General features: G+C 42.9%; 1 protein-coding gene across 2 annotated transcripts in view; it reads right to left on the reverse strand.

The window, feature by feature from the left end:
* Positions 1-24791, reverse strand: part of ERP44 (endoplasmic reticulum protein 44) — a 140749-nt gene that overhangs the window by 65591 nt on the left and 50367 nt on the right. For both annotated transcript variants that reach the window (XM_073678419.1, XM_073678418.1), the window contains one exon: positions 1035-1219. In XM_073678419.1, the coding sequence (XP_073534520.1) occupies positions 1035-1219 (185 nt within the window). The remainder of the gene's footprint in view (positions 1-1034; positions 1220-24791) is intronic.

The following is a 24791-nucleotide window of genomic DNA, read 5'->3' on the forward strand; positions in this document are numbered from 1 at the left end:
TTGAACTTTAAGGACCTAGGTCTTTATTCAACCCACGTTACTTCTGCATTTTTTACCCATCCATGGTTTTGGCTTACAAATACAGATTTAAACACCACTCAAATACTCAACATGTGAACATGGCCTAATATCTTTTATAAGAAGCACATTTTTATATAAAAAGTAGATTGTGCATATGAATCCCTGTTCTTGGTTTATTTCATTACCAATTGTTTTTCCACAGCTTAAAGAAGCACTCCCATCAAAGTTTTTATCCTCTTAATATATTGCAGTCATATTATATGGCACGGTGTACTTACAATTGCTCATTTTGCCTTTCTGCCCAGATAGAGCTAATGGAAAACATAAGAATTATGACATCATGTGAGTAAAAACTGACTAGACTTTCTACGTAGAGTTTAGAAAGATTCAGCTATTTTTCCCTGTATGAGTCACTACAAAAGTCCCTGTCAGGGATGGGGGGAGAAGCTGAGCACCTGGGTCAGGAGCTGAAGAGGGGAATGATAAATGCAGGGATATAAAAAAAAAAAAAAGACTTCTTGTTTCTAAAAAGGGTAGAGAAAAGAAAAGATTTACTGGGCAGAAGGGCAAAATGAGCAATTGTATGTACACCATGCTATATAATATGGTGGTTGCAATATATTACGAAGGTAAAAAACTTTTATGGGAGTGCTTTGTCAAGGAAGTATCAACTTATCAGAGTCTGTACTCCCATGAATGGAGTGTGCACTATTTTTAACCTCTTTGTTCTAGATTGTGTCTTTAATAAAGAAAAAAAATCCTATGGTGTGTCATCCAATGTCGTCCTAGCACATGTTATACACCCCATCTTTTTTTTTTTGTGTATGTATTCTTTTGGGTGTGTGAATTTTAATATGGGACAACAAATTCAACTGGTGCCAACCAGAATTTTTACACAATAAAACTAATACAATTACAGTCAGTGTAATGGTGCCGAATCAAAAACAAGATCTTTATCATGTGCACTATGGAAGCCAAAGGCAGAATATTAAAAGCTTTAGTAAAATACTCACATCAATGGTTTTCAGTTCCTCCAAATCGCCAACTACTCGTATTGGATCACTTTTTTGTTGTCGAATGTAGTCTGCAATTGCAGTCACTGAGCGTTGACCTCTGTACTCTCTCTTCATCATCATTCCATTTCTAAACAGTTTTAGAGTGGGATACTTGCTTATCCGATATCTTTGTGCTATGTCCGCTATATTTGGAGGATATATAAAATTATATATGTGCATTATATATTTGACCTACATTTTTAAAAGACTTTTCATTTTATAGATTAATCCACACAGTGTTTAAACCTGTCTAGTGCAGCTTAATAAAAGTATTCAATATAATGAAGACGGCATTTCTGGTTTCTGTGTTTTGCATATCGGGTGATTGACCACTTCAGAAACTGCATATTTAGTCAGTATTTTCAGAATTTTTATTATTTATTTTCTCTCTCTAGTTTTTCTCTGCCTGGCATTAATTTATGAATTCTGTAAACTAAATGGCCAAAATATGCAAGCAGGAATGAAGTCTCAACCTGTACAATCAATTCGGGCAAATTCCTGCTCGTGCTATTACTTCTTTCAAGTGCCATAACTTTTATTCGTTTGTTGACCTAAACATATGGACTTAATTTTTGCAGGATTAGTTGTAGTTTTGAATTACAATGCAATGACAGTGGGGAAAAAAAAATCGAGTGCAGTGAAAAAATGAATCCCCAAAAAAGACAACACCTCCACTCGCCCACGCAATTCTAACATTGTTCGTTGGGTGGTAAAAATGACCAGGAAATCGGATTATCCAGGTCAGCACTGGAGTATTGTGGTATATATAGTATGTGTTGATTCACAGCATCTAAGGGGGTTACACAACTGGAAGTCATCTCTTACCAGTTTCAGAAGAGATTTCATAATATACAGCTGATAACCACTGCCGCAACATGTCCTGAGGCCGCAACATCACTGTACCATAAAAGTACATCAGATTGTGATAACCCTTTTGTAGCAATGGTGTAAATACACAGTGGACAAGAGGTTAAAAATCACAGAAAATTATAACATGTGAAAAATGTATCATGCAATCACATGAAAAGATTTAAACAGATATTACTTTTTTTTCTATGTAGCTAAGCAAGAAAAACAAAAACTAGGAGTTGCTGTAAAACGATATCACTATTGAGCCCTAGGCATAAGTTTAAGGGGTTCTCCGATGAAAGAAAGTACATTTTGGAATAATAACTTCCACAATTGGATGTGTTTAAATAAAATGGTTCTGTGCTGAGATAATCGTATAAATGTTCCCGTGTAATGTTTGTATCTGACCGTGTACAGAACATGGTCTGATTATACCACAGCTCCTGGGCAGGGGAGGAAGTAAAAGAGAATATACAGACATTACAGTATGGGATCAAAGCGGATTCTTTTTGTGAGGTAAAACATTTCCTTACCTGATTATAAACAATGTTTTACTTCAAAGAAAGAATCAGCAGCAATCACCGGCTGAAATGTCTGTATACTTTATTAACCCTTCAGGTGCTTCACAGGAATTTTTGGAATGTGGAAGAAAACCATGAACATTCAACTTGTCACAAAAGTTACTTTAGACCCCAATTTTTTATTTTCGCAAGGGTATCATTAAAAATTGAAACCCAAAATCAATTCCTCCTGAGCACGCTGATACCCCATATATGGGGGAAAACCTCTGTTTGGGCACACGGCAGGGTTCGGAAGGGAAGGAGCGCCATTTGACTTTTTGAATGTAAACTTTGCTTGAATAATTAGTGGACGCCATGTTGCGTTTGGAGAGCCCCTGATGTGCCTAAACAGTGGACCCTATATTGGAAACTAGACCCCTCAGTGAACTTATCTAGACGTGTGGTGTGCACCTTGAACCCCCAAGCGCTTCACAGAAGTTTATAACATTGAGCCGTAAAAATAAAATTTTCACATTTTTCCAACGAAAATGTTTTTCAGCCTCCAATTTTGCATTTTCATAAGGGTAACAGGAGAAATTGCACCATGCAATTTGTTGTGTAAATTCTCCTGAGTAAGAAGATATGCCGTATGTGGGAGAAAACCACTGTTTGGGCGCACGGCAGGGTTCAGAAGGGAAGTAGCGCCATTTGACTTTTTGAATGTAAACTTTGCTTGAATAATTAGCGGATGCCATGTTGCGTTTGGAGAGCCACTGATGTGCCTAAACAGTGGAAACCCCCCACAAGTAACCCCATTTTGGAAACTACACGCCTCAATGACTTTATCAAGGGGTATAGTGAACATTTTGAACTCAGAGGTACTACACAATTTGATAACATTAGGTCATCATATTGAATAAGTTGTCTTCACTCTTGAGAGCAAGTGCTCGCTACTTGAGTTTGCATAGGGTATGTACCAGGTATCGCGGATGCTCGAGTCCCTGCCCCACATGTTTTTTGGGTGTCTAACAACCGTGAAACATGTGTGGATCGCTCATGCATGACAGGCAATCCCGCAGCTTTTTTGGCTGTATAACAGCTGCAAAACATATGGGGCGGAGACTCGAGCATGTCACTCGAGCACCCGCTATACTCGGTGCATACCCGAGCACCCGATGCAAACTCAAGCAGCGAGCACTTGCGCTCAACACTAGTCGCCATATTGACGTCATTTTTTTTTCTTTACTTCTGAAAAAATCCCAACCCAACCCTAACCCCAATTTTAACTAATACAACCCCAACCCTAGCGTTTATTTTTTTACGCCGTTCCTCGTGCGGTATAAGTGTTTAGACGACTTTATTCTTCGAGTCGGTGCAATTACAGCGATACCAGATTCATATCGGGTTGCTATGACTGACAGCTGTCACACACTAAACCCTTTTTTTTGCAAAGACTAATTTTTGCATCGCCATATTTTGAGAGCTATAATTTTTCCATATTTCGGCCGACAGTCATGTGACTGCTTGTTTTTTGCGGATCAAGTTGACGTTTTTATTGGTACCATTTTCGGGCACGTGACATTTTTTGATCGCTTTCTATTCCGATTTTTGGGAGGCAGAATAAACAAACACCAACAAATGCGAAATAGCTTTTTTTTTATGCCGTTTTGAGTGTGGCAAAATTGATAAGGCAGCTTTATTCTTCGGGTCAGTAAGTTTACAGTGGTACCACATTTATATATTTTTTATGTTTTGGTGCTTTTACACAATAAAAACTTATAGAAAAAAAAAGTTGTTTTTGCATCGCTTTATTCTGAGAGCTATAACTTTATTTTTCGGCCGCTGGAGCTGTATGGCGGTTTGTTTTTTGCGGGACAAGATGACGTTTTCAGCTGTACCATTTTTATTTACATTAGCCTTTTGATCGAGTTTTATTCCATTTTTTGTTTGGCAGCACGATAAAGCATAGTTTTTTGCTTTTTCTTTTTTTTGTTGCAGTGTTCACTAAAGGGGTTAACTAATGGGACAGTTTTATAAGTCAGGTCGTTCCGGACGCAGCGATACCAAATATATTTTTATTTTTTTACATTTTTTTCCCCCACTTTCTCACACTTTTCTTACTTTTACACTTCGCTTTGTCCCACTATGGAACTTTCACTTTTTGCAGCCTGATCAGCTGTATAGCATAGAGAGCAGTAGCTCCCTATGCTATGCAGCCTGTCAGCACTGCACAGGGAGAAGTTACTTTGGTCATGCACTGCGCATGACCAAAGTAACTTCCTGCCTCTTGGTGACCCGGATGTTGTCATGATGACATCGGGTCACTATGACAACATCCAGGACCAGACTCAGCTGGAGAGGAGGCAAGTATCGCGCTTACCTCCCCTTGCCACCAGAATCCTGAAATCGATTTAGATCGCAGCATTTCGGGGGTTAATGTGCAGGGAGTGGTGCGGGACCGGCTGCCAATGGCTTTACAGGTTGCCATTGGAATCCTAGTCTACTCCTCCACGATGACATTAAGGAGCTGATGTTTGTTAGATACCTTGCGCTCCTCCACCTTCTGTTTGAGGATGTCCCACAGACAGGTCCGGCGTCAGCAACCAAGCAAGTGCTGGGGCCCTGGACAAATGGGAGGTGTGGGGGGGCACTCGTGGTCGGGACATTAGGGAGCTTGGGAATCTCCCCCAGCAGCTGTGCAGGGCCACCTGTTTCTTCAGTACTGCTTGAGCTGTCACTTAAACCTAGTGGTGTGCACTAGGTTTAAGTGACTGTGTTTGCTAGTAATGAAGTCGGGCCAAATTAAAAGGTACAGTGTCGACCCGCCCACATCATTACTAGCAGACAAAGCCGCACAGTGCACTATGCGTGGCCATGTCTGTTTAAGTCAGGGGTCTCAAACTCGGCTGGGTATATGGGCCGCACATGGAAAAAATTTGAATTTGGGGGGCCGCATTCTTTGTTCAATGTGACATTTTTAGTGATACCATTTTTTTTGAATACACCTTTTGAACATTTTTGCCGTGTTTATTTTTTTATGGCTTGGGTCGTTATGGATGTGGCGATAATAAACGTGCACTTTTTTGTGTTTACTTTAGTTTACATATAAAACAGCATTTTTAGTGCCCAATATTTTTTCATGCTTTATTTTTTATTTTTTTTACAATTTTATTTCCCCCAATTGGCCACATACAGTAATATTGTCTTACAATTAGCATCATATAGTAATAATGGAAAACATCTTGTAGTAATGTTCCCCATCCAGGTCCCCATCTTGTGGCTATGTGCCCCATCCAGGTCCCCATCTTGTGGCTATGTGCCCCATCCAGGTCCCCATCTTGTGGCTATGTGCCCCATCCAGGTCCCCATCTTGAGGCTATGTGCCCCATCCAGGTCCCCATCTTGAGGCTATGTGCCCCATCCAGGTCCCCATCTTGTGGCTATGCGCCCCATCCAGGTCCCCATCTTGTGGCTATGTGCCCCATCCAGGTCCACATCTTGTGGCTATGTGCCCCATCCAGGTCCCCATCTTGTAGCTATGTGCCCCATCCAGGTCCCCTCTTGTGGCTATGTGCCCCCTGTGCTGTTCTTCACACACAAAATAGAAAAAAAAAGATGATTCTCACCTGTCCTCCGTTCCCTCGGCGTCGTTCCTGCAGATGCGGCCCGCAGGCACCACAGAGTCCGACCCCTTGACGATCCCGACCTGGTCCAGGAGGAGCCGCCGACAGCAGCGCTGAATTGCCACACAGAGACTGTCTCCCAGCACAGTATTTCCAATGCCAGCCGCCGGCCAATCAGAGGCCAGCAGCTGATATTTGCGTATGGCAATGACGTCATACTCGCTGCGCCGACACGCAGATATCAGCTGCTGGCCTCTGATTGGCCAGCGGCTGGCATTGGAAATGCTGTGCTGGGAGACTGTCTCTGTGTGGCAATTCAGCGCTGCTGTCGGCGGCTCCTCCTGGACCTGGTCAGGATCATCAAGGGGTCTGTGCCTGCGGGCCGCATAAAGCAACCTCAGGGGCCGCATGCGGCCCGCGTGTTTGAGACCCCTGTTTTAAGTGATGGCGATCAAGCAGCACACCCTCAACAGCCACATGCCAGAAAAGCTGGATGGGAGATATGGGGCGTATTAATACATATCTGCCCCCTGGGCCTACTGGACCAGATACGTATTAATACGCTTTGGCGATCGCGCCTGCTGCCGGGTGTCAGCTGTGACAATGTGTAAGGAGCGGTGCCGCACATTAACCCCCGAAATGCTGCAATCAAAATCGATCGCAGCATTTCCAGGGCAAGCAAAGGAAAGAACGCCCCCTCTTACCTCCTATCCAGTGACCTGCGCTATCTGTGCCGGGTTCGAATAGTTGCCATGGTGACTCGATGTCGTCATGACGATATCCAGGTCACAAGGCAGCAGAATGTTAGCTAGATTGTGCACTGAGCACAATCTACTTAACTTGTGTGTGCAGGCTGACAGCCTGCACTGCATAGCGGATGATGCTTCATCCTTATGCTGTGCAAGCGATCAGACTGAAAAAAAATGAAAGTCACATAATGGGACAAAGCATAAAAGTTAAAATAAAAAAAAAAAGTCTCAGAAAGTTAAAAAAAAAAAAAAAAAATGAAAACATAATCCAGAAAAAAATACTGTCAATACTGTGTAAATAATGAAAAAACAAAACAAAAAAATAACAATAAAAAGTACACATATTTGGTATCACCGCCTCCGTAACGACCTGACCTATGAAACTGTCCTGCTAGTTAACCCCTTTAGTGAACAAATTAAAAAAAAAAAAAACGAAGCAAAAAACGATGCATCATACCGCCAAACAAAACATGGAATAAAACGTAATCAAAAAGACGAATGTAAATAAAAATGGTACCGCTGAAAACGTCATCTTGTCGCGCAAAAAAACAAGCTGCCATACAGCTCCATCAGCAGAAAAATAAAGTTATAGCTCTCAGAATAAAGCGATGCAAAAAAATAATTTTTTCTCCTCTACTCCAGACCCGGGTACCATCCGCACATTGAAACGCTTAGATTCTGCAACTGCAGATGCAGTGATGCGGAATCCATGCGCTCCAATACAAGTCAATGGTGGCGAAAACGCCGCATTTACGCAAAATAACTGGTAGTGCTGCGGATTTTTCCGCAATGATAATCCGCAGCGGAAATTTCCGCAGCATGTGCACAGCACATGCGGATTATCATTGGGGAACATAGCAGACCTTCTACCAAGCGTTTAAGCATTTCTGCAGCGAAAATGCTGCTGCGGAAATGCTTAAACGCATAGTGGGCACACAGCCTTATTCTTTTTTTCAACTATTAAACTTGGTTACACTATATAAATCCATGGCGGTTGCATGGATTTATATAGTGTGATCAAGTTGTCAAGCACTTTTCCAAGTGATGCTAAAATCGCTTGAAAAAGCGCTTGTCAACCCGCATGCAGAAATGCATGTGAAGAACACTTGACGAACGCTTCTACCTGGCAGGAAAAACGCATGTAAAATCCTCATGCGCTTTTCCTGCCAGGGAGATGCGGAAAAAATTTGCAGCATTTCTGCATCGTGGGCTCTAAGCCTAAATCCTTCAGGTACTTCACAGGAATTAATGCAATGTGGAAGGAAACAATGAAATTTTACTTTTCTCAAAAATTTAACTTTAGCCCCAAATTTATTTTCACAAAGGTAACAGGAGAAAATGGACTCCAAAATTTGTTAGGAGAAATTGCACGATTACGCAGATACCCCACGTGTGGGGAAAACTAATGTTTGGGATCAAGGCAGGGCTCAGAAGGAAACGAGCGCCATTTAACTTTTTATGTCACAATGGCAGAGCCCCTGAGGTGCCAGAACAGCAGAAACCCCCTATAAGTAACGTAATTTTAAGAAACACTCCCTTTAATTAATTAATCTAAGGGTGCAGTGAACACGTTGACACCACATGTGCCTCAGAGAAATGTATACCATTAGACGGTGAAGAATGAATACTTTCATTTTTACAGCTAAAATGTGGTTCTAGCCCCAAATTTTTAATTTTTATAAGGGCTAATAGAAAACAATACCCTAAATATAATTGTGAACTAATTTTGTGTCACAATGCAAAGTTCAGAAAGGAAGGAGCGCCATATTATAGTGCAGATTTTGGTTATGGTTTGCAGGTGCCATGACCCATTGGTAGAGCCCCTGAGGTGCCAGAACAGTAGAATTCCCCCGTAAGTGACCTCATTTTACAAACTACATCTCTCAATGAATTCATGTAAGGGCCCAATGATCATATTTATATCAAGGGTGTGTCACAAAATTTTATACCATTGGGCAGTGAAGAAAAAAATAATTAAAATTTTTACCACCAAAAGTTTTGTTTTAGCCACAGATGTTACAATTTCACACAGGAAAATGGGTAAAAATGGCACCAAAATTTGCCACAATTTCTGCTGAACGTGGAAATACTCCATGTGTGGCTGTACAGTACTGCTTATATAGATAGTAAGACTCGGGAGGGACAGAATGCTATTTGCCTCCTGGAGCACAGATTTTCCTATAATAGTTTGCAGACTTCATATACAGAGTCCCTAAGTGATAGATGAGTTGAATCCACCCTCAAGTGACCCAGTTTTGAAAATTATACCCCTTTGAGAATTTATTTACATGCATAGTGATTATTTACCTATGGGTGTTTTCCAGAAACAAGCAGAAGTGGATGTTGAGTGAAAATTGCAAATCTGCAATAGTAGTGCCCAGCTCATCCTTCTGGAGACATGGACCAATAAATTAGGTGGGCTCTCATCGCTACAGAAATACCAAACATGTGGATGCTAAATGTGGTTTAGGCACACTGTGGGGGGCACAGAAGGGAGAGAAGCATTTGGATTTGGGACGGCAGAATTTGTTTAATTTCTTTTGTGGTATGAGGAGCCATAGTGCTTTTCCAAAGCCCATGCACGTCAAGTAACGTGGAAACTCCGTATATTTCCATTGGCAAATGACAGACCTGAATGGGGACTTGCTTTTTTTGTGGATGGAGTTAAAGCTTTTATTGGGAACATTTTACATAATATTTTAGATCACATTTACAGTGGCATGTAAAAGGGCACCCCTGGTCATAATTACTGTTATGGTGAACAGTTAAGCAAGTTGATGAAATGATCTCTACACGGCCTTAAGTTAAAGGCGACACACTTCCTTTGTATTTTAGGGGAAAAAATATATACATACACCTTTTACATTTTAAAAACTACAAAAAGGAAAAATGGGCCAATGCAAAATTTGGGCACCCTGCATGGTTAGCACCTAGTAGTAGATCCAAGATCGGGGGACTGAGGGCCATTGAAAAACTTTCAACTTGCGCTTTCTGCGGTAGTCTACTGTAGATTTTGAAGTGTGTTTAGGATCATTATACATTTGTAGAAGCCATCCTCATTTCAACTTCAGCTTTTTTACAGATATGTTAGCATCAAGAATTTGTTGAACTTTCATTGAATCCATTCTTCCCTCTACCGGTGAAATGTTCCCTGTGCCATAGGATGCAACACAACCTTAAAGCATGATTGATTTACCCCCATGTTTATTGGTTGACGAGATGATCTTTATTTAAACAATGATGTGCCCTTTTTTCTCCACACATACCTTTGACAATTGTGGCCAGAGAGTTCTATTTGAAACTCATCGGTCCACAGGACTTGTTTCCAAAATGAATGAGGCTTATTTAGATGTTCTTTTGCATACTTCTGATGCTGAATTTTATGGTGAGGAGGTAGGATAGGTTTTCTATTGATGACTCTACCATGAAAGCCATATTTGTGCAAGTGTCTCTGAACAGTAGAACAATGTACTACAACTCCAAAGTCTGCTAAATCTCTCTGAACGTATTTTACAGTCAAGCGAGGATTCTGACTTGCCTCTCTAGCAAATCTACGAGCAGCTCGCACTTAAATTTTGCGTGGACTCCCACACGTTATCTTGACCTCCACTGTTCCTGTTAACGGTTATTTCTTCATTACATTTCGGACTGAGGAAAGGGCAACTTGAAAATGCTTTGCTATCTTATAGCCTTCCCCTGCTATGTGGGCCTCCATTTTCATTTTTAGAGTGATAGACAGCAGAACCCATGGCTGTTTTTTGGCACAAGGTTAGATCATTACCTGGCCTTTCTTAATGATGATTGTGAACAAGACATAACCCTATCAGGTTAATTAAGGACTGAAACCTTGATCAATGCTATCTGAGCACACAAATCTCCAAAAAGGTACACAAACTTTTTGTTCGGCTTATTTTCATGTGTGTCTTTTAGAGATCATTTCATCTTTATCATCAACTTGCTTAACTGTTCACAATGACAGTAATTTTGATCAGGGGCGCCCAAACTTTCACATGCCACTGTATCCTGTGCTGTATGCTGAATACTTACATGGGTGTTTTCATTTAGATCTCTGAATGACATGATGATTCAGATGAAACCCTTGAGGGATCCATTCACTGTAATGAGGCAGCAGTGTTACTCTGGACAGGGCCGGCTCCAGGTTTTTCTGGGCCCCGGGCGAAAGAGTCTCAGTGGGCCCCTTTAACACATACCACAATTCATGATGCACAGATACCGCAGAGAAATATATAGTACAATATTAAAGATTTCACTTACATTAAATGAGTGATATCTATTGTAAATTCCACAATAGCTCAGAAACCGGCGAATCGCTCCACACAGTATACTGGCCCCCATAAAATGCTCCATATGGAATACTGGTTCCAATATAACACACAGTATACTGGCCCCCATGCAGGATGTCCCTTACACCCCCCCCCCCATATAATGCCCCATGCAGGATGTCCCTTCCCCCCCCCCCATATAATGCCCCATGCAGGATGTCACCCCCCTCTTTATAATGCCCCATGCAGAATGTCACCCCCCCATATAATGCCCCATATGCATCCATACATTAAAAAAAAAAAAAAAAAGTCAAAATACTCACCTCACTCCTCCTCACCTGCTGCCGCTTGCTCGGGTCCGGACTCCAGCGTCGCCGGAGTCATCCCGCTCTGCGCTACCTGTGCTGGCACGGTGGAAAGACGTCACAGGGAGCGCACAGCAGGAAGACAGATGATCTGCGGAGGCATGGGGAGAGGCAAGTATCCGGCTGCCAGGACCCTGGGCAAGCGGGGGAGAAGGGCAGGCGCTGGCACCGCTCTCCTCCGCCCATAGCCCTGCGGGGTACCTGACCACGAGTGGGCCCCCCACCTGCTCAGGGCCCCGGCAGTTGCCCGGATGCTGACGCCGGCCTTGACTCTTGACTCCATCTGGCCTTTTAAGCGTTGTCCTTTTCAGTGGTGCACAAAACTATGGCGGACCGCGCTTTTATGCACGCCTAAAAAGATGGACACCGCCGAATCACAAGTCAGACTGCGTCCACAGTTCCCTCCATATGCCTCATTATAGGGAATCTTCCACCAGGGGCTACGTCTGAATCAGATATTTCAGAGATTTATACGGTAATTACGGCGATGCCAGATTTATATTATTTTTTCATGTTTGGCTGCTATCACACTAGAAGATGCTTTTTTAAAAAGAAAAAATAAATAAATAAAACACGTAATTACTTGCCAGTAATGTGTTTTTTCGGAGTCAATGACAGCACCCCAAACGAGAGAGAGGGGGATCCGCCTTCCCAGGACAGGAAACCATCAGGCTTTAAAAGGGGCGGTTCCTCTCCCCCCGTCAGTTGGTTACAGAGACTGGAAGAACTAAATTTAAGAACACCGTTAGTCCACCGTAACCCTACACCACATGTATCACACATAAGGCACCAAGAGGGGAAGGTGAAGATATGAACACTCAACAATGGGAGGCAATATGAGGGTGCTGTCATAGACTCCGAAAAAACATATTACCGGTAAGTAATTACGTGTTTATCGATCGTCCATGAGAGCACCCCAAACTTGAGATTTACAGTGCATTGTGAAAGTATTTGGCCCCCTTGCACTTTTCTACCTTTTGCCACATTTCTGGCTTCAAACATAACGATATAAATTCTAATTTTTTGGGGGAAGAATCAACAACAAGTGGGACACAATCGTGCAGTGGAACGAAATTTATTGGTTATTTTAAACTTTTTAAAAAATATAAAAAATGAAAAGTGGGGCGTGCAATATTATTCGGCCCCCTTGAGTTAATACTTTGTAGCGTCACCTTTTGCTGTGATTACCGCAGCAAGTCGCTTGAGGTATGCCTCTATCAGTTTTGCACATCAAGAGGCTGAAATTCTTGCCCATTCTTCCTTGGAAAACAGCTCGAGCTCATTGAGGTTGGATGGAGGGCGTTTGTCAACAACAGTTTTCAGCTCTTTCCACAGATTCTCGATTGGATTCAGGTCTGGACTTTGATTTGGCCATTCTAACACCTGGATACGTTTATTTTTGAACCATTCCATTGTAGATTTTGCTTTATGTTTGGGATCATTGTCTTGTTGGAAGATAAATCTCCGTCCCAGTCACAGGTCTTCTGCAGACTCCAACAGGTTTTCTTCCAGAATGGTCCTGCATTTGGCTCCGTCCATCTTCCCATCAATTTTAACCATCTTCCCGGTCCCTGCTGAAGAAAAGCAGGCCCAAACCATGATGCTGCCACCACCATGTTTGACAGTGAGGATGGTGTTTTGAGGGTGATGAGCTGTGTTGCTTTTACGCCAAACATATCGTTTTGCATTGTGGCCAAAAAGTTCAATTTTGGTTGACCAGAGCACCTTATTCCACATGTTTGGTATGTCTCCCAGGTGGCTTGTGGCAAACTTCAAACGAGACTTTTTATGGATATCTTTGAGAAATGGCTTTCATCTTGCCACTCTTCCACTATTTTTAAAAAGTTTAAAATATCCAATAAATTTCGTTCCACTTCATGATTGTGTCCCACTTGTTGATTCTTCCCCCAAAAATTAGAATTTTATATCTTTATGTTTGAAGCCAGAAATGTGGCAAAAGGTAGAAAAGTTCAAGGGGACCAAATACTTTCACAATGCACTGTACAAAGAAGTGAAAAACTTTAGGGAGGGGCCACCACCTGCAGGACCCTATTCCCAAAGGTGATGTCTGTACCGGACAGGTCAAGCCTATAGTGCTTATAGAAGGGTGAAGGTGATGACCAGGTGGCCGCTCTGCAGATTTGATCAATAGAAACACCTGACCATAGAAACACCTGACCTTTACGCCCAGGTAGTAGGCATGGATCTTGTTGAATGGGCTTTAAGATTCTTCTCCACTTCTTTGCCGCTAACAGAATAGGCCAAACTAATTGCTTCCCTAACACACCGAGCTAGTGTGGCTTTGGAAGCCCTGCGTACCCTCATCTGACCCTGGAAGCAGACAAACAAAAACCTATCCCTTCTCCAGGAACTGGTGGATTCTAGGTATTTTCCTAGACAACGTTTAATATCTAGGGAGTGTAATTTCCGTTAGCAATGGAGGGATTACTGCAGAAAGGGCAGGACCATCTCCTGAGCGTGGTGAAAACGTAGAAGCTACTTTTGGGAGGTACGCTGGCTCAGGTCTCAAAATTACTCAGTCATCCGAAACAGGTTAAAAGGGGGTCTACTGAGAGAGCCTGAATGTCTCCTATTTGCCGAGCGGAGGTTAAAGCTACCAGGAGGACCGTTTTAAGGGAGAGGACTTTAATAGAAACATCCTGTAAGGGTTCAAAGGAAGGTTCCGTTAACGCTGCGAGCACCATGTTAATATCCCAAGGGGATGAACCAATAAAACGGATAGGTTTCGATCTGGCACATGCTTTTATAAACAGAGAAACCCAGGGATCCCCTGCTAGGTTAAAGTTATAAAGGGCTCCAAGGGCTGATACCTGGACCTTGAGACTGCTTACTGAGAGCCCTTTTTGTAGAAACTCTAAAATTAGATTAATTGGAGCTTCCCCACTTGGACCTGCCCCGGACATAGATAGGAATTTTCTCCAAGTCCAGTGATAAATTTGAGAAGTTACTGGCTTTCTAGATTTAAGGAGTGTTGAAGACACTTCAGCCGAGAACCCCCTATTCCTCAGAAGCCGCCTCTCAAATTCCAGGCAGTCAGATGTAGTTTATCTGCCTGCGGGTGATGAACCCAGCCCCTGGGAGAAGAGGTCTGGAAGATCCGGAAGGGCCCAAGGATCGCATATTGACATCTGCTGGAGCCAAAAAAAATAAGGCCTCTTCGGCCAGAAGGGGGCAATCAGGATCACCCGAGCCCTTTCTTCTGATTTTCCGGAGGACTGTCGGAATTAAGATGAGTGGAGGGAAAGCGTAGGCTAGGCTGAATTTCCATTTTACTAGTAGGGAGTCTACCGCGAATGGACAATCCCTGGGTTCTAGGGAGCAAAACAGTATTTTTCAGTTGGCTCTGGTCGCAAACAAGTCTACTGTGGGGACCCCACACCTGTCCATGATCTGGTGGAATATTGCCCGATTTAGGACCCACTCTCCCTGGTGAAGGCATACTCGACTGGGGAAGTCTGCCCTGCTGTTGTCTTTTCCTTTTATGTGTACGGCCGAGATGGAGGCCAACTGAGCTTCTGCCACCTGAAGAGTCCGATCTGCTACCTCCCATCAGGGTTCTAAAAAGAGTTCCTCCCTCGTGGTTTAGATAGGCTACTGACACTTGATTGTCGGTCAAGATTTTGACATGCTGACCTAAGAGTGGCAGAAACCCCTTTACAGCCTCTTCTACTGCTACCAGTTCCTTTACGTTTGATGAACTGGTTTTTTTTTAGAGTGTCCAACCAATCCCCCTGAAGTATGTGATGGTCTAGTAGGGCCCCACAACCTGAAGGGCTGGCGTCGGTTGTAACCACCCTTCTCACTGGAGACCACCAGGGAACCCCTGTGGACAGAACAGACCTGTCCAGCCACCAGTGGAGAGACTGCAGTGTGGCCGACTGCAGGGTCAATATTCCTACCAGATTCTGATTGATAGTTTTCTGTTTCTTGAGAATGTCCCATTGTAGAGTCCTGGTATGGGCCTGAGCCCATCGCACCCCCAGGATACAAGCTGTAAGGGATCCTAGGAGAGACATACTGTAGCTCTCCTTAACGTCATGGTTGGTGACTATGGCTTTCGACACTAGGCTCGGAATCCTTATTATTTTGTCCTGAGGAAGATGACAGTCCTGCTTGCCTGAATCCAGTATAAGACCTAAGAAGGTCTGGGACGTTAACGGGGTTAGTCATGAGCCGGAACCTGCACCAAGACAGCTTTGTCCAAGAAAGTTTGAATTTCGTCCTCCAGAGTCTGCTGTTCGTACTGTGAATACCGAGGAGGGGTGACAAGAAACCTGGTTGGAGGAAAGCTTTGAAACCATAGTCTGAGCCTTGTTCTCATGAGGCTTAGGATCCAGCTACTTGAAGAGATTTGTGTCCAGGCTGGGAGGAAGTGGGAAAGTCGACCTCTCACCTGGAGGAAGGAGTCACTTGTTTTGTCTTTTTTGAGAGGGAGGGGGGTGGGGAGGTTCGGGCAGACCCTTTAAACAAAACCTTTTGCTCCTTTCCTACGCTCTGACCAACCCATCTGGTCTCTTTTAGGGGAATACTTCCCTGAGTATTTTCTGGTCCGAAAGGGTTTTTTGAGGGAAAAAATCTGGAAATTTTTTCTTTTTATCCCCGACTTTCTCTAAGATGTCATCTAGTGCGGCCTCAAATAAAAATTTCCCTTCACAAGGGAGAGAATTTAGCCTGTTCTTGGTTTGAAGGTTCCCGGCCAACTTTTTAGCCACAGCGCCCTCCTGGCGGCATTAGAAGATGCTGCGACCCTTGCTGTCAAAATGGTGGAATCTGCAGCAGTATCCACCAAAAACGCTGCAGCCCCCTGTATTACTTGATCTCCGCTCTAGGGGCTTTGCTTTTTAATTGCCTGGAGAGTTGGTCTAGCCAGAACATTAGAGACCTGGCTGTACAGATGGCAGCGACTCCTGGTCTCAGTCCTCCTGCTGACGACTCCCAGGTGTTTCTAAGGAACTGGTCGGCTTTTTTTAACTAAAGGATCTTTTAGCAGACCCATATCGTCAAAGGGGAGAGAATACTTTTTTGAAGCTTTTGCCACTGCTACATCCAGTTTTGGGGCTTTATCCCAAGAAGAGCAGGAGGCCTCCTCAAAGGGATATTTATGCTTCAAAAAAGACGTGGGGGCGCCTTTCCTATCCGGCTTACTCCATTCTCTTGTTATTAGGGCCTGAATCCTTTCATCAAGGGGAAAGGGGTGACGTTTCTTCTGCCCTAATCCGACAAACATTAGGTCTAGCCTAGATGGCTGCGCCTTCTCCTCGTCAATACCCATTGTAGATCGGATGGCTTTAATCAAATAGCCCACTTCAACTGAAAAACAACGGCGTCTGGTGAAATCATCATCTGATGAAGATTCCGAAGAAGCCCCTGAGGACTCACATTCCCCTTCTGATTCATCTGAGTCTTCAGTAGGCAGGGAAGATATATTAGAGGATGGGGTAGCCTCTGACTTCCCTGGGAGAATACCCTAAGGGAATCTTCCACTTCCGACAGAACTAAGGATTGTAGGGAGGAAGAAAACGCTGGTGATTCTTCCGTAATAGTCTGCTCTATACAGGCATTACATAATTTCTTAGGCCAAGAGTCAGGAAGCCTATGCTCACAAAGTCTCCCAAAAAATTTTTTGGCAGTAGATTTCCCATATTTTTTCTGAGTCTGAGCCGGGGAAGGAGCTCTGTCCTGAGGCAATTCTCCTGTGGGAGGAATGTCTGCTACTGCGGTGTGTCCTCTTCTGAGGCTGTGGTTCCACCAGAGCCTCTGTCCCACTCATGCTGCCGCTGTTGTGCTGCCAAATTGGCAGAAGCTGGCTGGAGCAACTGGGGCAACTCCTGCTCAGCTGTCCCCTTTATATATCCTCCAGATTCTCCCCGGCATCAAACCTGGAAACCCGGGTGGGTCACCTGACCGGATGCCGGGGCCGCTCCTTCCGGAACTCCGCATGACCCGAAAGGCCAGCCCCCGGAAGTCCAGAGCACCGGCCGCCTGGCCCGCCATTCCAGCACCAGGCGCGTACGCAGACCCGGATACCCAATGGACGCCAGCCGCAGCATGGCGCCGCCGGTTCAGGAGAATCATCTCCCGCCGAGGGTCGCATCCTTAGGAGATGGGGAAACACGGGGCCCAATCCGGCCTACCCCACGCTCCTGACCGCAGCTCCTGCTCACGGTAAGTCTCACGTCCCCTTGAAGAGGAGAAAGGAAAGTTTAAAAAAAAAAAAAAAAAAAAAAGAAGATCTCCAGGACAGTGAACCAACTGACAGGGGGAGAGGAACCGCCCCTTTTAATGCTTGATGGGTTTCCTGTTCTGGGACGGCGGATCCCTCTCTCCAGTTTGGGGTGCTGTCCTGGGCGATCGATAAAACTAGATTTTGCATTGCCATAATTTGAGATCTATAATTTTTCCATATTTCTGTCGACAGTCATGCGAGAACTTGTTTTTCGCGGGAGAAGTTGACGTTTTTAATCGGTAGCATTTTCAGGCACATGACTATCGCTTTCCATTCCGATTTTTGGGTGGCAGAATAATTCAGGAATTGCTTTTTTATGCTGTTTCAAGTGTGGTAAAATTGATAAGACACCTATTCTTTGGGTCAGTACGATTACAGCGATACCACATTTATATAATTTTTATGTTTTGTCGCCTTTACCCAATAAAAAACTATTCTACAGAACAAAATACTTAGTTATAGCACTCAATACAGCAATGCAAAATTATTTTTCCTCTGGTGGAGTTGTATGGCAGCTTGTTTCTCCCCATCACCATCCATATCTATCTATACATACACACACTTTATGATTTTGTGATTTTTAACCCCTTTACGAACTGACGTATCTATAATTCATCGCCTCCCTCGTTTTCATACGGGCTCCGATGCAAAGCCCTCATCTTTTTAGGCACAAGACAGCCTGATCAATCTGACAGCAGCATTTAACATACACGAGCCAGAAGTAAGTCACTAAACGCTGCCCATGTGACGGGGCGCCGATGGGTTGGCATGACAACTGGGGCTCTGCAGAAGACCCTGTGCTTGTAACTGCTAATCTGCTATGAGCTATATCATAGCAGATCTCTCTCTCCCTCTCTCATGTTCAAATCACCCCACCTTATCCTCATTCAAAATAAAAATAAAAAAATGCACCTTTTGTTTCGCCGAGTTCAGGATAACTCAAAATCTAAAAGAAAAACAATTAATCCGATTGGTAAGCTGCGTAATGAGAAAAAAATTAAAGAACGCCAGAATTCTTGTTTTTTTGGTCGCAACAGGCGATCAAAACATCGTATGTACCTCAAAATGGTATCAATAAAAGCGACAGCTCGGCCCATAAAAAATAAACCCTCACTCAGCACACAGAGCCTGAAAAATAGAGAAGCGATGGATGTTGGAAAATGGCTTTTTTTTTTTTTTTTTAAGAAGCTTTGGATTTTTTGCATTATTTAAATTAAAAAAAAAAACTACACGTTTCGTATCTGTTAACTCATAATGACATGGAAAATCATAATGGCGGGTCAGTTTGAACATGGAACATGATATATATAAAAAAAAAAAAAAAAAAAAAAAAAAAAAAAAAACAGTTGCGGAATTGCAATTTTTTTGCATTTTCATCGCACTTGGGATGTTTCTTTCCTGTTTCCTAGTACTCTATATGGTAAACTCGACCCACAAAAAACAAGCCCTCACACAGCCATATTGATGGGGGGAAAAAAAAAAAAAAAAAAAAAAAGATACTCTGAAAAGAAGGGGAGTGAAAAACAAAAAAGCAAAATCTTAAGGTGGTAAAGAGGTTAAGAAATGTTAAAGAACCGAAGTAAAAAAAATTGTTATGCGACTTTCACTTTCAGCAGTCTGATCACTGTTCCGATAGGTCCATATGTCGAGTTTTTGCTGCAGACAAAACCTGCTCTTAGCAGTAGAGACGTTCCTTACAGAAAGCAGGTTTTTCTGCGTTTTTATTGTCTCTTGTGCATACTGATTACGTTTAGTGAACCCCCAAAAAAGATAATGTAACTTCTTTAGGTTTTTGCACCAAAAGTAGCAAAACCTGATATCTGCTTTTTTGCATTTACAGTACTTAAAGGGGTTGTCCACTACTATTTAAAATATGCCAAAGCGTTTCTATGATGAAATGCAACTTCTTTATAATTACCGCCCTCTGCCTTTTCTGCCTGTGAGCAGCGCTATCACTGGCCGCTCACAGGCATCACGTGACCCCGCGCTGACGTCCCGTCTATGGAGGCGTGCCTCAGCGCTTGGGTCCCTGCGGTGGCTGCTGAGTTGTGGGCAGGGTTACCCCACCACGTCACACCCAGCATCCACCGCGCGCTTTCCCAATGAATGGGGAGAGGGAGAGCGCTTAGTGGATGCTGGGTATGACCCAGGGGGTAAACCCCGCCCACAACCCAGCAGCCACCGTGGAACGCGGAAGAGAGCGACCCCTGGCTGCAGCATGGACTTGTCGTGACGTCAGCGGATGTCACAGGTGGCTGCAGCCGGGGGTCACGTGATGCCTGTGAACGGCCAGTGATAGCGCCGCTCACAGGCAGAAAAGGCAGATGGAGGTAATTACAAAGAAGCTGCTTTTCATCATAAAAATGCTTTGGCATATTTTAAATAGTAGTGGACAACCCCTTTAATGCTTTCTATGGGTGAAAAAACACTTTGCCAAAGTGTTATACCCTTTGGCGAATATACCCTTTGGTGAAAATGTTGAAATTATCAAACTTTTAATTTTTATGCCCTTAAAGAGAACCTGTCCGCATGATTTAGCTATAGAAATTAAAAGGCATGGCCATTATGGTGCTCTGATGCTGATTAAGCGGATACCTGATGTAAAGGGATTCGCTCAGTGGCTGCTGAATATTCACCTTATGAAGTTTTCAGAAAATTATGTCTTGTGTGCTTCTGGGTGGGACATGGGGGCAGGGTCCTCTTCTCGTTCTCCCCTCCCCCTCTGCTTCTTGTGCAAGTCACTGATTATTTAGTAACCTGCCTACTTTTTAAAATTCTGCGTGGCCGTCATCATTATATAAGTGGAGGGAGCGCAGTGGGAGTCCACGTCCTGTGCACAGTACTTCAATAAGATGGCGCCGAAGGAGGCACATACACAAATCCAGATTTCGGCTACATTCAGAATCAGTGACCTACACAAGAAGCAGAGGAGGCTGGTGGGAAAGAAGGGGGGTGGGAGGAAAACCAGAAGACCCTGCCTCCACGTTCCATCCCGAAGCACACAAGACGGCATTTTATGAAAACTTCATAAGGGGAGTATTCAGCAGCCACAGAGCAGATCCCTTCACATCAGGTAGAGTAATCATCATCACAGCACCATTATGGCCATGCCTTTAACCACTTTGCACCAGACCCTGTTTTTGCCTTCGTGATTGAATTTTTTCAATTCTGACCACTGTCACTTTATGAGGTAATTACTCTGGAACGCTTGAACGGATCCCCCTGATTCTGAGATTGTTTTTTCGTGACATATTGTACTTCAGGATAGTGGTAAAATTTATTCGATATCACTTGCGTTTGTGAAAAAAATCGGAAAATTGGCGAAAATTTTTACAATTTTCAAACTTTGAATTTTCATGCCCTTAAATCAGAGAGATATGTCACACAAAATAGTTAATAAATAACATTTCCCACATGTCTACTTTAGATCAGCACAATTTTGGAACAAAAATGTGTTTTTCTTAGGGAGCTATAAGGGTTAAAAGTTGACCAGCGATTTCTCATTTTTCCAACAAAATTTACAAAAACATTTTTTAGGGACCACATCATATTTGAAGTCACTTTGAGGGGTCTTTATGACAGAAAATACCCAAAAGTGACACCATTCTAAAAACTGCACCCCTCAAGGTGCTCAAAACCACATTCAAGAACTTTATTAACCCTTCAGGTGCTTCACAGGAATTTTTGGAATGTGGAAGAAAAAATTAAAATGTAACTTTTTTCACAAAAATGTTACTTTAGACCCAATTTTTTTTATTTTCACAGGGGTAACAGGAAAAAATGGACCACAAAATTTTTTGTGCAATTTCTCTTGAGCGCGCTGATACCCCATATGTGAGGGAAAACCACTGTTTGGGCGCACTGCAGGGTTCGGAAGGGAAGGAGCGCCATTAGACTTTTTGAATGTAAAATTTGTCTGAATAATTAACAGACGCCATGTTGCGTTTGGAGAGCTCCTGATGTTCCTAAACAGTGGAAACGCCCCATAAGTGACACCATTTTGGAAACTAGACCCCTTAGGGAACTTATCTAGATGTGTGGTGAGCACCTTGAACCCCAAGGTGCTTCACAGAAGTTTATAATATCGAGCAGTAAAAATAAAATTTTCACATTTTTCCCACAAAAACGTTTTTCATCCCTTAATTTTGCATTATCATAAGGGTAATAGGAAAAATTGCACCATGAAATTTGTTGTGCAATTTCACCGGAGTACGCCGATACCCCATATGTGGGGGAAAACCACTGCTTTGGTGTACGGTAGGGTTCGGAAGAGAAAGGAGCGCTATGTTGGCTGGGATAGGTTGCAGACACCATGTCACATTTGAAGAGTCGCTGACATGCCGAAACAGCAGAAACCCCCACAAGTGACCCCATTTTGTAAACTACACCTCTCAAGGAATTCATCTAGGGAAGTAGTGAGTATTTTTTAATTTTTACATTTATACCATTGGGCAGTGAAAAAAGCATAATTATATTTTTACCACAAAAAAATGTTTTACCCTCAGATTTTACATTTTCACATAGGGTAATGGGTAAAAATGGTGCCGAAATGTGTCTCACAATTTCTTCTAAAAGTGTCAATACCCCATATGTGGCTGTATCGTACCGCTCAGCCATACGGCGAGATCTGGGGGACGGGACGGAGTGCTATTTGACAATTGGAGAACAAATTATTGTAGAATAGGCATTTCGATTTGGGAGCACAACATTTTCTGAATTTCTTTTGGGGGGCAAGGGCCATTTTGCTTTTCCAGAGCCTTTCTGCTACCAGTAACTTGGAAGTCCCTTATATTTTTAACAGATGACGGACCTGTGTGGGGACTAGCTTTTTTTGAGGACTGAGTTGAAGCTTTTATTGGGAATATTTTACATATTGTTTATCCGGCACTCTATGCTGAGCACTTACATCGGGGTTTCCATCTAAATTTCCAAGTGATGTAATTCAGATGAAACCCCTGCGGGATCCATTCACTGTAATGAGGCAGCAGAGTTACTCTGGACTCCGTCTGGCCTCTGTTTAGCGGTGTCCTTTTTTTCAGAAGTGCACAAAACTGTGGCCAACCGCACTTTTATGCACGCCTAAAACAAGTGACACCGTGGGATCCCAGGCCAGACGGCATCCACAGTGCCTATATCTGCCTCATTACAGGTAATCTTCCGTCATGGGTTCCGGCTGAATCACGTATTTCAGAGATTTACACGGAAACTCTGGGGTAAGTGCTCAGCGCAGAGCGCAGGATAAATGTAAGGCTCTGCGCCTTACTGCGATCTTTGGGAGACATCATAAACTAATCAGTAGCAGGTGAAGAATTGGTTTTATTTATTTTTTACGCCGTTCCTCGTGCGGTATAAGTGATGAGATTACTTTATTCTTCGGGTCGGTGCGATTACAGAGATACCAGATTTATATCGGGTTTTTATGACTGACAGCTGTCACACACTAAAAGACGCTTTTTTTTGCAAAATCTAGTTTTTGCATCGCCATATTTTGAGAGCTATAATTTTTCCAGATTTTGGCCGACAGTCATGTGACGGCTTGTTTTTTGTGGGACGAGTTGACATTTTTATTAGTACCATTTTTGGGTACGTGACATTTTTTGATCGCTTTCTATTCCGTTTTTTGGGAGGTAAAATTAACAAAAACCAACAATTCAGGAATTGTTTTGAGGTTTTTTTTATGTCGTTCTGCGTGTGGTAAAAGTGATCACGCAGCGTTATTCTTCGGGTCAGTACGTTTACAGCGATACTACACTTACTGTATATTTTTTTATGTTTTGGCGCTTTTACACAATAAAACCATTTTATAGAAAAAATATTTTTTTGCATTGCTTTATTCTGAGAGGTATAACTTTTTTATTTTTCGGCTGATGGAGCTGTATGGTGGCTTGTTTTTTGCGGGACAAGATGACGTTTTCAGCGGTACCATTTTTATTTCCATTTTGCTTTTTGATCGCATTTTTTTCCACTTTTTGTTTGGCGATATGAGGAAAAAGCATAGTTTTTTGCTCTGTTTTTTATTTATTTTTATTACGGTGTGCACAGAAGGAGTTAATTAGTGTGACAGTTTTATAGATCGGGTTGTTTCGGACGCGGTGATACCAAATATGTGTACTTTTTTTATTTTTGCATAAATATACGGATTTATCGGTTTAATATTTTATTTATTTTTATTTATTTTGTATTTTTTTTTTAACAGTTTAAAAACTTTTTTTTTACATTTTTACTTAGTCCCTGTATGGGACATTAATTTTTATTTTTCTGATCACTGATCTCATGTAATGTAATAGACATGTATTACATTACATGAGATCTTCCCTGACTGTTTCACAGTCAGTCTCCTGCCTGGCTTCAGCTGCAGGACACCATATATGGCAGATCTGGAGGCGGTCATGTGACCTCCAGCTGCCATAGCAACGTCAGGTCCTGGAAGGTATAAGGGGGCCGTCGGAGAGGTAAGTGGACGACCCCCTCTCCTCCTGCTGTCTTCTATATGCCGCGATCACTATAGATCGCGGCATATAGAAGACAGCAAAGGGTTAACATCACTGGGACCTGATCCAATCAGGTCCCGATGATGTTCCCTGTCAGAGCTATCGCTCTGCACCGCTCCCGCAGCGCTTGCAAGACCCTGGGGGTCCTGAGTGCTGCGGGACCACCCACCGTTTTTAAACGTCTGCGCTGCACAGAGCCTAGGCAGCGCGGACATTTATCTACAGTGGGTGGTCGGGAAGCGGTTAATATATAGAGCCAAATCTTGCTGACAGGTTGTATTTAAACCAGAGAGATGTCACAAAAATAGTTAATAAATAACAGTTTCTACATGTTTACTGTACAACAGCACAATTTTTTGTAAAAAGTTATAATTGTTAAAAGTTGACCAGCGATTTAAATTAAAAAAAAAAATAAAATTGACAGAAGTATTTTTCTTTTTTAAGGGATTACATCACATTTAAAGTGACTTAGGGGCCTACATGACAGAAAATACCCAACATGATGCCATTCTAAAAAATGCACCTCTCAAAGTCCTCAAAACCACATTCAAAAAGTTTATTAACCCTTCAAGTGCTTCACAAATATTAATGGAATTTGGAAGGAAAAA

Source organism: Phyllobates terribilis, unplaced genomic scaffold, assembly GCF_046119375.1.
Source record: "Phyllobates terribilis strain yellow unplaced genomic scaffold, ASM4611937v1 Scaffold_4__5_contigs__length_816908805, whole genome shotgun sequence".
In the NCBI taxonomy this organism is placed as follows: Eukaryota; Metazoa; Chordata; class Amphibia; order Anura; family Dendrobatidae; genus Phyllobates; species Phyllobates terribilis.